Here is a 14,165-nt window from a genome sequence, read left to right as displayed (position 1 = left end):
CCTGCCGGCCCACCCGCTCCTCGGTTCCTTCTTACCGCCCGTGTCGGTCGTTGGAACAGTGGAGCGCGGCTTAGCTGACCTCCACTTCCCTAGCTACTCGTAGTTCTCGTATATAGTTATACAGTTATTATTCTTTTATATATATATTTGTATAGTTATACGTTTTTTCTCTGCTAACATAGTTAGATTGATAATTGTTAGCGGGGTTCAGGAAGTAGCCCCTTCCATGAACCCGGTGCCGGAGCCCATGCACGGCTCACCGGGTTTTAAAATGGGCTCGGCCTGCCAGAAGCCGATGCCGAAGGGAGATCCACACGACTCCTGTTTGAAGTGCCTCAGGGAATCACTTGACAGCTAAGTACCCCATTTGCAAGGCTTTTAAGCCGAGAACAAAAAGGAGCGGGACTTTCACTTACCCCTCCACCTTGGGCGCCGAGCGATGATCAAGCGGCTGGCAGAAGCGCCTCCTCGGCACCGGACTCCGCCGGTACTGCCAAGGCCTTTCGGCACCGGCCGTCGCCGGCACCGAAGTCGACTCGGCACCGCTCCCTTCCTCCGAGGTGGAGAGAGCCTACAATTCCTGCTGGTGCCTGACGGCTCCCCGGCATGCGCCGTGGTAGAGCCCCCTGCTCCTGCTGCTTCCGTGCCACCTGCATCGCAGCCAGAGAGCTCGCCTAAGTCGGATGGCCCGGCACCGACACCTGCAGAGGCACCGATGACATCGGCACCGTCGATTCCAGTCCCCCAGGGCCATTGAATCCGGTGCCTAACAGCTCCCCGGCACGTGCGGTGGTAGAGCTTACTGCTCCTGCTGCTTCCGTGCCGACTGCACCGCAGCCAGAGAGCTCGTCTAAGTCGGATCGCCCGGCACCGACACCTGCTGAGGCACCAACGACGTCGGCACCGTCGATCCCGGTCGCACAAGGGCCGTAGAATCCGGTGCCTGACGGCTCCCCGGCACGCGCCGTGGTTGAGCTACTGCTCCTGCTGCTTCCATGCCATCGGCACCGCAGCCAGAGAGCTCGTCTAAGTCGGATCGCCTGGCACCAACACCTGCTGCGGCACCGACGACGTCGGCACCGTCGATCCCGGTCCCACAAGGGCCGTAGAATCCGGTGCCTGACGGCTCCCCGGCACGCGCCGTGGTTGAGCTTCTGCTCCTGCTGCTTCCGTGCCAACGGCACCGCAGCCAGAGAGCTCGTCTAGTCGGATCGCCTGGCACCGGCACCAGCACCTGCTGCGGCACCGACGACGTCGGCACCGTCGATCCCGGTCCCACAAGGGCCGTAGAATCCGGTGCCTGACGGCTCCCCGGCACGCGCCGTGGTTGAGCTACTGCTCCTGCTGCTTCCGTGCCAACGGCACCGCAGCCAGAGAGCTCGTCTCAGTCGGATCGCCCCGCACCGACACTTGCTGCGACACCGACGACGTCGGCACCGTCGATCCCGGTCCCATAAAGGCCGTAGAATCCGGTGCCTGACGGCTCCCCGGCACGCGCCATGGTGGAGCTACTGCTCCTGCTGCTTCCGTGCCAACGGCCCCGCAGCCAGCTCGTCTAAGTCGGATTGCCCGGCACCGACACCTCTGAGGCACCGACAACGTCGGCACCGTCGATTCCAGTCCCACAAGGGCCGTGGAATCCGGTGCCTGACGGCTCCCCGGCGCGCGCCGTGGTTGAGCTTATTGCTCCTGCTGCTTCCGTGCCGACGGCACCGCAGCCACACAGCTCATCTAACTCGGATCGCCCGGCACCGACGCCCACCGAAGCTCTGACGACCTCGGTACCGTCGATCCCGGTCCCATGAGGGCCTTCGAATCCGGTGCCTGACAGCTCCCCAGTATGCACTGTGGTTGAGCCTGCTGTTCCCTCCATGCTGGAGGCATTACCAACGGCGAGGGATCTCATTGCCATGACAGAGTCGATGCTGCCTGACCCTGGCACCGCCGGTGCGGGTAATACAGTCTCTTCATGTGACCATCCTCTGTCAGCACAGCAGAGCGGCACCGTTCATGATCACGGTCCCGCAGACACTCCAGATCCTGTCGGCACGCCCGACACCACTTGCAGTCCCGGTGCTGTTTTCCTCATCGGTACTAGTCGCACTCGCTGCACCGGTCGGTATTCCATTCGCCGACCCGCTATCGGCACCGTTCCGACTCCCGGCACCGCGACAGGTACCTTGACTCCTGTAGCCTCTCCCCGAGCCTCGAGATCTCGGTCGACCTCCAGGCACCATTCTGGTTGCGGGTCTGGATCTCGTTCCAGGTACCGGTACGCATCCCGGTGCCGGTTCCCGGTGCCGAGTTGGGCAAGGTCCGATAGAGTCAGAGACTCTGCCTGTGCCTTCTTTTAGTACCTCCATGGCCATCCGGACGCGCATGCGTGTCATCCCACATGCGCAGATCTTATGCTCAGGACCACGATTCTGATATGATGGCCAGCGGGCGCCAGCCCCGAAACCGGCCAAGAGTTCGCTGCCGTCTTGAAGGACGGGGGAAAAGAAAAAGGTACCCAGAGCATCCCTCCAGGCCTCGTTCGATGCAGCAGACTCTGCAGCCAGGACTCTGGCCTTTGGTGTCGCCATGAGGTGCATCTCATGGCTCCAGGTTAAACCTCCGGCCGGAGCTGCAGTATGCCATTCAGGATTTACCCTTTGTGGTAAAGGCCTTTCGCGGCAAAGACAGCCCCAGGCTGCCAAGCCTAATGGACAATAGGGTCCTAATGCGCTCTCTCAGCATGCATTTGCCAGCGACCAAACGCAGGCCTTTCTGCCCCCACCCGCCATACTCTGTGCCTAGCCAGAGACAGGACTTTGGCAAACGGCGAGGCCAAGGCGGTCGCAGACGAACGTCAGGACCCCTAAAGAGCCCAGGTCAAGGTCCCTTGCAATTACCACTGGGACCAAAGACGAACCTTCCAAGGTGCGCCTGAGGGCGGTGTACCAGTCACAGACCGGGATCCCAATCCCGCTTTCTCCTGGCGTGGCCCTAGTTAATTTCAGATCGCTGGATCCTGCGCACGGTGGAGCATAGATACCACCTCTAATTTGTTCCAGCCCTGTCCCCGTTCAGGGACCCCTCTCACGAGCAATTCCTCGTACAAGAGGTGCAGACGCTGATGGACGAAAGGGGCAAGGGGTTTTACTCCCGTTATGCCCTAGTTCCCCACTCGAACGCAGGTCTCAGACCTTCCTAGTCCTGCACGGACTCAACCGGTTTAGGATAAGATTGAAGTTCTGCACGGTATCCCTGGGAACCATTATTCCATCCTTGCCTCCTGGGGGCTACTATGCCGCCCTGGATATGAAGGACGCGTACTTTCGCTACGCCATCTTCCCTCCGCACAGGAGATACCTCCGCTTTCTAGCTGACTGTCAGTACTTCTGGTTTACGGCCATAGTCGCCGCCTACCTTCGCTGATGTCGGATATGCGTTTTTCCGTATCTGGACGATTCGCTTATCCGAGGAGACTCTGAGACACAAACCACTCAGCGCGTGGGCATCGTCACGGTCTTATTCACAGGTCAAGGCCTGATGATTACTATAGAGCAATCCACTCTGGTTCCCACGCAGAGGTTGGACTTCCTAGGAGCTATCTTGGTCTCCTACCTAGCCGGAGCCTGCTTATCACAACTGCGGTTTTAGGCGATGGCAACAATCATCTGAGGTCTGCAGGCTTTCCCAACGACCTCGACTCGTACTTGTCTCAGTCTCCTGGGTCCATGGTTGCCCGCAAGTTGGTAACCAAACACGCCAAGCTCCGCCTCCGTCCTTTCCAAGTCCGACTCACCTCGGCGTACCACCCGGACAGGGAGCCAATGGTCATGGTAGTCACCGTTCCCTCGAGCACCTTAGGCTCCCTAGAGTGGTGGCTAACTCCCTCCCTGGTGTGGGCAGGGAGGCGGTTTCCTCCGCCCCAGCCCTCACTGCCCCTGACGACGGACGCGTCATCTCTCTGCTCAAGTGCTCACGGTCACCTCCGAGCTTAAGGCCTTTGGTCTTCTCGGGAGCTGGCATTCCACCTCAATGCCCCAAAAATGAGAGTAGTCCGCCTGGCGTACCAGGGGTTCCAGCGGCAGCTGCGAGGCCGTTGTATCTCGGTGTTTACAGCCAACACAGCGGCCATGTGCTTCATAAGTATCCAGGGAGGGACATGGCCCTCCCCCCCCCCCTTTTTTGTCAGGAGGCCATCCATTTCCGGGACTTTTGCATGGCCTACTCGATGGAGCTGGTGACGTCCTTTTTCCCAGGCGTTCGGAACGTCTTGGCGCTTGGACTCAGCAGGTCTTTCCTGTCTTACGAGTGATCACTCTGCCCCATGTGAGGCGTTCTGCTGTCCAGAAGCGGAGATGTTTCCTCACATAGACCTGTTCGCTCACCGAGAGAGCAGAAAATGCCAGATGTTCTGCTCCTTCCAAGGTCTCTCCTCAGGATCGGTCTTGGGCGCATTCCTGATGCCGTGGAAAGGCCAACTCCATTATGCCTTCCCACTGTTCCCACTGGTTCATTAGGTCCTGCTCAAACTCCGCAGGGGCAGAGCACGCATCATCATGATCACTCCAGAGTGGTCCAGGCAGCACTGATATACCACGTTGCTCGGCCTGTCAATAACAGACCCAATTACCCTGCCACCCCACCCAGACCTCATCACTCAGGGCAACAACAGGCTTCGTCACTCGGGCCTGCAGCCTCTTCGCCTCACGGTGTGGCCGCTGCGTAACTGAGCCGGGGTGACAGGAAGCCTTCCACCTGGTCACCGTACCGGGCCAGGTGGAAGCGTTTCTTCTACAGCTGCAATACGCTCGATCTTGCTCTTGCTGAGGTCTCGACCCCCTCTATTTGGCCTACCTCTGGCCTTCAGCGGCAGGTCCTGGCGGTATCATCGCTGAGGATACACTCAGCAACCATCTCTACCTTCCAGCCAGGCTAAGGTGGACGTTCCGTGTTCTCACGCTCTATGGGTTCGAGATCCCTCAAGGGCTTGGAGAGCTTGCACCCTCGGGTGCGCCGCCAGCCCCAACCTGGGACCTCAACCTAGTTTTAATCAGACTTATGTCTCCCCCAGTCGAGCCGTTCACGACTGGCCCTCTGATATACCCGTCTTGGAGGACAAACTTTCCTCGTAGCTGTTACATCGGCCAGACGGGTCTCCGAGCTCAGAGCTCTTACGAGGGTTCCGCCGTACACTAGGTTTCACAAAGACAAGGTGCAGTTATGACCGCACCCGGCTTTCCTCCCTAAGGTGGTTTCGGCCTTTCATGTTACCCACAGCTGAACGCAATGGGCACAACCATTGCACTCCTTGGACATCTGTGGAGTGCTCGCATTTATATTGCGATGCCAGAACCATTTCGTAAGGTGCCCCAGCTCTGTCACGGTAGCGGGCCAAAGGGAGGGCTTGCTTGTTTTCCTCTCAGAGGATCACATCTCGGGTGATGGCAGACTTCCGAACTTGTTATGATTTGGCTCATATTTTCCCCAAGCCACATCATCGTGCAGTTTACCAGGGCTCAGGCTTCATCTGCCGCCTTGCTGGCTCGTGTTCCTACCCACGAGATCTGTCGCGCAGCTCCATTGGTCCTCGGTCCATACCTTTGCTTCGCAGTATGCCCTGGTTCAACAGTCAAGAGATGCTGTAGCCTCTGACTCAGCAGTTTTCATTCTGCCACATTTCACTCCGACCCCACCGCCTACGTAAGGCTTGGGATTCACCTAACTGGAATGGATATGAGCAATCACTCGAAGAAGAAAAGACGGTTACTTACCTTTTGTAACTGTTGTTCTTCGAGATGTGTTGCTCATATCCATTCCACACCCGCCCTCCTTCCCCACTGTCGGAGTAGCCGGCAAGAAGGAACTGAGGAGCGGGTGGGCCGGCAGGGATATATATCAAGCGCCATGATGGCGCCACTCTAGGGGGCGACCTGCCGGCCCACCGAGTTGCTAGGGTAAAAGTTTTCCGACGAATGTGCACGCGCGGCGCGCACACCTAACTGGAATGGATATGAGCAACACATCTCGAAGAACAACAGTTACAAAAGGTAAGTAACCGTCTTTTTATAGAGCAGTAGGAGTCACTTGAGTTAGTGTGTGGATGCTAGATTGGATTGGTGGCCTGTAATATACAGGAGGTCAGACTGGATGATCTAATGGTCCCTTCTGGCCTTAAACTCTGACTTCTTGTTAGGGTGGAGATGCTGCTCATTATGCCATGTTTAAAAGTTTGTATTGATTTTTTTTTTTCTGTTACTTACAGGTGAAGAACATTATCTACCATGCAGTAAAAGATGCTGTTGGCACACTGAAGGCTCATGAATCCAAATTGGCTAGGTCTTAAGAGTTGCTAATTCTGCCCCCCATCCCTGTGAAGTAAGCCTTTTCTCACAGTACATACAGGGACTGCATATGACTGCCTCTGCAGGAGCAGAGGCCTCTCACTAAAAGCTGGTGTGGTCAGTATTACATACACCCTTCAGCAACTGTTTCTACACTGCCTCAATATTGAAAGTCTCATGGAAGATCGCACCGTTACATGCAGAATTCCTTATTCTAATTAAAGGTGCCACGTCCCTTTCCTGTGGCCTTTTGAAAATTGGAAATGCCTGGAATCCATGTGGTGTTCCTCCATATTATGATTAGAAGTGGTATAAAAGTGTGGACAGTTTTCCTCATGCCTAGTTAGTCTCCAAGAAGTTATAAGGAATGTGCTAGAGGTGGGGTATCCTGCTGCAGACCTAGGTAGATAGCTGCTGAATGAGTGTGATCAACAGGAATCCAACCACAGACATGCACACAATCCTCCCTAGTGTGATACAGGACAAGGAAAAGGGATAAAGCTGTTCTTCACACACCCCTTGTAGCCATTTCTCTATACACTGTACAATTACAGATATACAGGGAGAACCCACTGCTATTCCCAGGAGGCTTCAGGAGTAGGAGAATTGTGTATTTAGTGAAAAACTAGGTTTGTAGTGAAACAGTTAATATTTCATGAAGTAGATATTTTTAGTATTTTTGAAATATCACAACTGTTACTGGATTTACAAGGAAAGGCACATTACATTTAGTCTTCCTTTCAATAAAATCAAGAAATGATTTATAGAAATCAGTCTAAAATAGCACAAAATCAGCCAAAGGAGAGCGAATAGAAACTGACTCCTCACTCCCCACAGATTCCACAAAGTGAGAAGTAAAACAGGACATGTATTTTGTCCTGACATGGAGATGTTGTCCATCTCCCCCTGCACTGGTTGCTCCAGGCGATATTTTCCCAAGTACCAGTGGTAGCTCGGGATGTCTGTCATTTCCCAAAACTGAAGGAAAATTAATTTTCAATATTGGCTTTGTCCAGAAATATTTTCAATAAATTCAGTTTGGTAGAACTGTATCCAGAATTAACTAAATGTCAGCATTGAAGCAATGATTTCATTGTCCGGGTCCATGGGGAAATGTATCTACCTTATGCCCAGCTGTACTGTAGTGCCACCTGCAGGCCTGTTAATATGTTCACTTTTTAAAATAAAAGTCATTTACTGTACCACTGGTCCCTATCCCTTCCTGACAGTCTCGGCTGCCTCGGCCTCCACAATGATCAAACAACACAGAGCACGGCTCCAAGCAACATTTTATACAAGGAGAAGGGACGTGCACAGAGGAGCAGTCGTTCATGGTGCCAACTGGGCTTACTAGCAGAGCACCCCTGCACTGCTTCTGCCAGGCTCGAGATGGGTGCTCCAGCTGGCCCAGATCCCAGCTGAGGAGATTCAGGGGGCCAGTGACAGCCCAGATATAGCCTGGGCTCCAGCTCCCTACCCTACAGCTAGAGAGGTGTGGTAGGGCAGGACAAGCTGCCTCCCATGGGCAGACGGCAAGGTCCACCCTTGCATCGACTCAGGCCCATTGCAAGGCCACCACTGCACTTGGGGGGAGGGGGAGGGGTGCTCTTGGCTCACAGGTTCAGAGGGTGGAGCTGTTACTGGGTGGATGGCTCCAGAGAGGCACCGTGACCAGGTAGGCCAGGGGCAGCGCTTGTGACCACAAAGTTTGTCCTGCTGCTTTTGGCTCCACCTTGTCACTGCCTCCCCTCTCCACTCAGGCCAGGTGGCTGCTTCCACCACCACCACCCTTTACTTCCCTCAGGTCAGGTAGCTGCTGCTCTCCCATCTCCCTCTCAGGCTGGGTGACTGCTCCATTTCCTTTTCTCCACTACCCCCCCACCCTCTGGCCCACATGTTCAACCTGTACAGCCCCCTGGCTCACCTCTGCAGAAGGATGTGGGTCATCCTGTGTGTTTCAAGAAGAGTACCAGGGTCCTTGTCTGGGAGATGATGGTGGCAACAGCATTGCTTCTCTCTGCGCTGCTTGCTGTATTCCAGGTAAGTGGATGGTAGTGAGTGCCTCATCTCTGAACTGCCTCTGCCTCCTCTACATATACTTCACAGGTGCTATCTAACAACGTCTTTGACTGAGAGCAATGATTAGAACATTTAGGACCATGGCCAGAAACAGGTGACATTCCTTACCATGCCTTGCTTGGTGCATCACTCTGAAAGGGACTATGAAACTGGCTAGGCATGATGGTCTGGTCTCTTGGTAATTCCAACATCTATTCCTATTCTCCAGTGTCTATGGTGTACCTGTTGTCAGAGACTGTGCACACAAACCATTCCAAATTCAAAAACACACTTGAAATACAGCTCCACGTGAACAACAGCTGATATCTGAGGAGGATGAAGTTAATTTCTTCGTTCCAGTTTCTTATTTGTGGGTCCCAGTTTCTTAGTCAAAGACGACATTTTTTAAATTATTAAATCTAAAATTAAATGTTTCAGAAACTTCACCATAAATGAGTGAATTTTATAGCAATTAATGCATTATTTATTTTTTCTAATAAATCATCTTGGTAGTCCATCAATCCAATGATGACAAATCTGAGCAAATCATCTATTGTTGATCTCATGGTGTGCCCTCTGATGGCTATACAAGCCAATTCTAGAGGTGCACATTTTGCTGTAGATGGTGCATAGGAAGTTCGCAGTCAGTGGGTTGTGCGCTGCTGGTGCTCTGTGATGTCGTTCGTGTGCCTCTTATAGACGCCGACAGCGGTCTTCCTCAAAGGTGATGCAGGTATTTTGGACTGTTGCACGCCACCGTGTTCTGTTGCTGGCAGCGTCCTCAAGGTCCCTGGGTTTGATACTGCTATACTGCAGATTGGCTTTGATGGTGTCCTTGTAACGTTTTCATGGACGACCTATATGCTGGATGCCCTAGGAGAGCTCATCATAAGAGAAGCTGGCAGGCGATTCTGTTGGCATCCATGCGGCTGACATGACCGGTCCAAGGTAGCTGTGACTTCATGATCATCATTTTGATGCTTGTCATCTGAGCTGTCTCAAGGACCTCAAGATTGGGCACTTTGTCTTGCCAGCGGATCTTCATGATGTTGCGGAGGCAAGGCATGTGGAATGCTTCGAGCTGCTTGATGTGATGCCTATATAGTGTCCATGTTTCACACCTGTACAAAAGAGATGAAAGAACAGCAGCTCTGTACACAAGCAGTTTTGTTGACATCCGGATGTTGTGGTGGCTAGCCAAGTGCCTGGCTTGCTTTGGATATTCGTGCGTTGCTCTCATTATCCAGTGATGGATCACTGGATATGACACTACCCAGATATTTAAAGTTCTCCACTACTTTAAGCTGAGTGCCATCAATGGAGATACTCGGGACAGAAGCATTTGATCCAGGTACAGGTTGATGGAGAACTTATGTCTTTCCGAGGCTGATAATTAGTCTGAAGAGTTGCAAGGCCTTGGCAAACTTGTTGACAATGTGCTGAAGATCATTTTCAGTGTGAGCCATGAGGGCACAGTCGTTGGCAAAGAGTGCCTCAGGAAGGAGTTTCTGCACTGTCTTAGTCTTTGCATTCAGGCAACGGAGGTCAAAAACCATCGTGCCGGTATTTCAAGTATATGCCTCGATCCAGATCTTTCATTGCATGGTTAAGGACGCATGCAAAGAACAGGTTAAATAAGACAGGAGCGAGAACATATCCTTGTTTCACGCCGTTGGTGATGTTGAAGAGGGCAGTTGTGGCTCCATCAGACAATACTTTGCCTGTCATGCTGTCATGAAAAAGGCGTATAATCTGGACAAATTTTCTTGGGCAACCAAGTCGTGTTAGAATAGTCCAAAGGACTTCCCTGTTGACGGTATCAAATGCCTTTGTCAGATCTATGAAGACAGCATACAGGTAGATGTTCTGTTCAATGCACTTCTCTTGTATTTGTCTGCCAGCAAACACAGTGTCGACTGTGCTCCGGCCAGGTTGAAAACCACGTTGACTTTCAGGTAGATTTGCCTCGGAAATACTTGCTGTTAGGTGGTTCAAGATGATGCAGGCGATGATTTTCCCTCCAATGGGGAGGAGGGATGTGCCTGTATAATTTCCACATTCTGCTTTGCTGCCTTTGCTCTTGAAAAGAGAGACAATAATAGCATCACGGAGGTCCTGTGTATGTTTTCATCCTCCCAGATGCTGCTGATCACGCTGTGGAATGCTGCTAGTGCTGCTGGACCTGCTGCTTTATATATCTCTGCTGGTATCCCGTCTTTTCCAGGAGCTTTTCCTGAACTCATCTGGCTAACAGCTTTCTTAATCTCATCTATAGTGGGCGGAGAGTCAAGATCTGTCAGAGCAGGTTGTCTTGGAATTTCATTGAGGACGTTATTATTCACGGTTGATGGTCTATTGAGAAGGTTGCTAAAGTGTTCTCGCCATCTTTTGTTGATGCCTTTATCTTTAATCAGTGTTGTGTTGTCTGATGAGAGCAGCGGGGAGGTCCTTAGTTTAGAAGGTTCATAGACAGTCTTAATAGCACTGGAGAACATCTTTGAGTTGTGGGTCTCAGCATAGTGCTCAATTTCTTTGGCTTTGGTCTCCCACCAGTTGTCTTGTATCTGACGGAGGTCTTTCTGTGTTTTTGCTCTGAAGGTACTTGAAATGGTCCCGTTTGGAGACTGAGGAGGGATCATTCTGCCATTTGATAAAAGCTTTTCTCTTTACTTCCAGAGTTGAGCATATTTCTTCTTGGTTCTCATCAAACCAATCCTGATGTGTTCTTTTCTTTGGTCCAAGAGATGTTATTGCTGTGTCAGTCACCATCTGCTTGAACTGGTCCCACTTTTCGGTTGCAGTACCGATCAGTTGTCCGTGGAATGTCAGTTTGTCATCAAGACTCTTCTGGAAGTTGTTGAAACACTGAGCATCCTTCAGTTTGGCTATGTTGAAAGCAGGTCGCACATGTTTAGGGCGTTTGTGCCAAGAGGGAGCGATGTAAAGTTGGAGAGATGTCCTGACTAATCTGTGGTCTGTCCAGCACTCTGCGCCTCGCATTACTCTGGTGATCAGTACATCTTGGATGTCTCGCCTTCTGACAATGGCATAATCTATCAGATGCCACTGTTTGGACCTAGGGTGCATCCACGCCGTTTTGTATTTATCCGCTTGTCGGAACAGAGTGTTGGTAATGGTTAGGTCATTTTCAGAACAAAGGCTCAAACGGAGTAGTCCATTGCTGTTCATTTTGCCTACACCATGTGGCCCGGTTACTCCTTTCCAGTTCTTGTTGTCAGCCCCGACTCGGGCGTTGAAATATCCAAGTAGGAGTAGTTTGTCTGTTACAGTGTGGCCTTGATGAGTCTGTCGAGATCTTCATAGAATTGTTCCTTTGAGTTGTCAGAGCATGTTAGAGTGGCTGCATATGCACTAATGATGGTGGCATGACGTTTGCCATTTAGTGGGAAGGGTAGTTTCAACAATCTTTCATTGGTACCCACTGGAAGGTCTGGGAGTTGATGCATCAATGAGGTTTTTATTGCCAGACCAACTCCATGTATTCTGTCCTCTGTCTTAGTCTTACCCTTCCAGAAGAAGGTGTAACCACTTCCTGGTTCACTCAAGAAACTTTCCCCAGGCAATCTTGTTTCGCTTAATGCCGCTATATCAATGTTGTAGTGGGCTAGTTCTCGAGCAATGAGAGCTGTCCTTCTCTCAGGTCTTGCAACAGCTTCTCAATCCATGAGGGTACGAACATTCCATACACCAATGGTATGTTTTCTCAAATTTTTCTTTTGGTTTTGGCCGCAGATTGGGTTAGACTGCCAGCTGCGGCTTGCTGGCCAGCTGTTGTAGGGCAGGCAATTTTTAGGCCACTTTTTTTAGGCCCCTCCCTTACTAGGGTGAGCAGTGCTGTCCTAAAGAGGGCTGCTCAGATACCTGGGATGCTGCCAGGCAACTCTGCTGCCCCAAGTACAGAGCTGGACGACCATCTATCCACAGGCCGCCTGTGTGCAGGATTGGGACTATGACTCCTAGTGGTAACCTCCACCTGTCGCTTTGCCCCTCCCCCATCGCCTTAGGACTTGGGTGGTATGATGATGATGTTTGATTTGCACAGGACCTGTGCGGGAAAGCTTTTTAAGTGGTAGAGCTGTTGCATGGGAGCAATCTCACTCTCTCGACCTTAGAAGCCAAACACCAATGGTACAAAAAATTGTCATGACTGGTAACTTCTTTGGTTGCAGTGGATGGCCTTGACGTCTTTTGTGCCTCGTCAAGCCCTTCGCTTTCCACAAAGCATTGCAGAACCACCTTCTTGGCCATTGGATCATAGTGATCTCTTTCGCCCAATCTGCCGGAGCTGATGTCACATGCGGGTAGGCATATCCCTAATTCACTGAGGGTTTGGGTCCCATCAGTTACACTCACCTGGTTTGGCCAGCCTGTCGAAGCCGTTGCCCAGGGTGTGGCCACTGTGCATGCTGCAGTTGCTTGGAGCCACAGGTGAGAGCTGAGTGACAGGTGGGGACCAAAGTGGACGGACTACCCCTGAAGGGGTACGACAAGTCCCCCCATCGGAGGTACTACCCCTCCCTGGGCACCCCATACACCCCTTTCTAATAAATACTTTGGCTGTAAGTAACAATATATTTGTCAGGTCCCCCTGCAAGTGACACGTTCTTGTAACTATTAGACTGTTCTTAAATGGATGTCATTCTCCAAACTAAAGCATTATTCCTGAGCAATAAGATGACCACAACCCCACTTCCATTTTGTAAATAGCTCTTGAATAAGGAATTAGGTTCAGACTTGGCTACAGGTGACAAAATACTTTGTGGTCTCCTCAAGGAACATGTACCTGCAGCTGTTATGAAGTGACTAGAATATGCCTCTCCTAGAGCCAAAGTTTCATTTCTGGGCTAAACTTTTCCAAATATCATACTCCTGCTTCTATTTTTGTATTTTAGTAAATGTACACTATGCATGTAATATTCATCATTCAACCAATTTTTTATAAAGCCAGCTGTAATGTTTTCACAGAAATTTATGGATAATTACAAATTAAGTATTATATAGTACCCCTGGTTTGCCTTTAGACAAATTAAGAAAAGGAAAAGTGGGTAAATTTATCATTTTATTTCATACAAGTATATACATGTATGTAGTTAGCTTTATCAACTAAATATGTAATCTCATCAAAAATTTAATGGAGTTTATATGACACTCTCTTTTCCGTAAACATGTTGACTGACATGAATTATAGTCCCATTCTTTATTGACTTTCATATTCGCTTTTCTGTTTTGCCCAGGATTAGTGTCAGGCTTGATTAATAGATTCCAAGACAGGGGCCACTGTGATCATATAAACTCCATTAAATTTTTGATGATTACATATTTAGTTGATAAAGCTAGTTTGAGCATTGGCCTGCTACACCCAGGGTTGTGATCATCTAGTCGGCCTCATCTGGAGTACTGTGTCCAGTTTTGGGCCCCACACTACAAGAAGGATGTGGAAAAATTGGAAAGAGCCCAGCGGAGAGCAACAAAAATGATTTAGGGAGCTGAGCACAAGACTAATGAGGAGAGCTGAGGAAACTGGGATTATCGAGTCTGCAGAAGAGAAGAATGAGGGGGATTTGATAGCTGCTTTCAACTACCTGAAAGGGAGTTCTAAAGAGGATGGATCTAGACTGTTCTCAGTGGTACCAGATGACAGAACAAGGAGTAATGGTCTCAAGTTGCAGTGGGGGAGGTTTAGGTTGGATATTAGGAAAAACACTTTCACTAGGAGGATGGTGAAGCACTGGAATGGGTTACCTAGGGAGG

The 14,165-nt window shown here is 50.9% G+C and overlaps 1 protein-coding gene across 4 annotated transcripts in view; it reads left to right on the top strand.

Moving 5' to 3' along the window:
- Positions 1–7,537, top strand: part of KDM3B (lysine demethylase 3B) — a 119,830-nt gene extending 112,293 nt beyond the window's left edge. For all 4 annotated transcript variants that reach the window (XM_050962331.1, XM_050962330.1, XM_050962332.1 and 1 more), the window contains exon 24: positions 6,257–7,537. In XM_050962331.1, the coding sequence (XP_050818288.1) occupies positions 6,257–6,337 (81 nt within the window). In that variant the 3' untranslated portion in view covers positions 6,338–7,537. The remainder of the gene's footprint in view (positions 1–6,256) is intronic.
- Positions 7,538–14,165: the final 6,628 nt, after the last annotated feature.

This window comes from Gopherus flavomarginatus, chromosome 7 (genome assembly GCF_025201925.1).
Source record: "Gopherus flavomarginatus isolate rGopFla2 chromosome 7, rGopFla2.mat.asm, whole genome shotgun sequence".
NCBI lineage: Eukaryota > Metazoa > Chordata > Testudines > Testudinidae > Gopherus > Gopherus flavomarginatus.
Note: the sequence above shows the minus strand (reverse complement) of the source record. Positions and strands in the feature narration are given on the sequence as shown.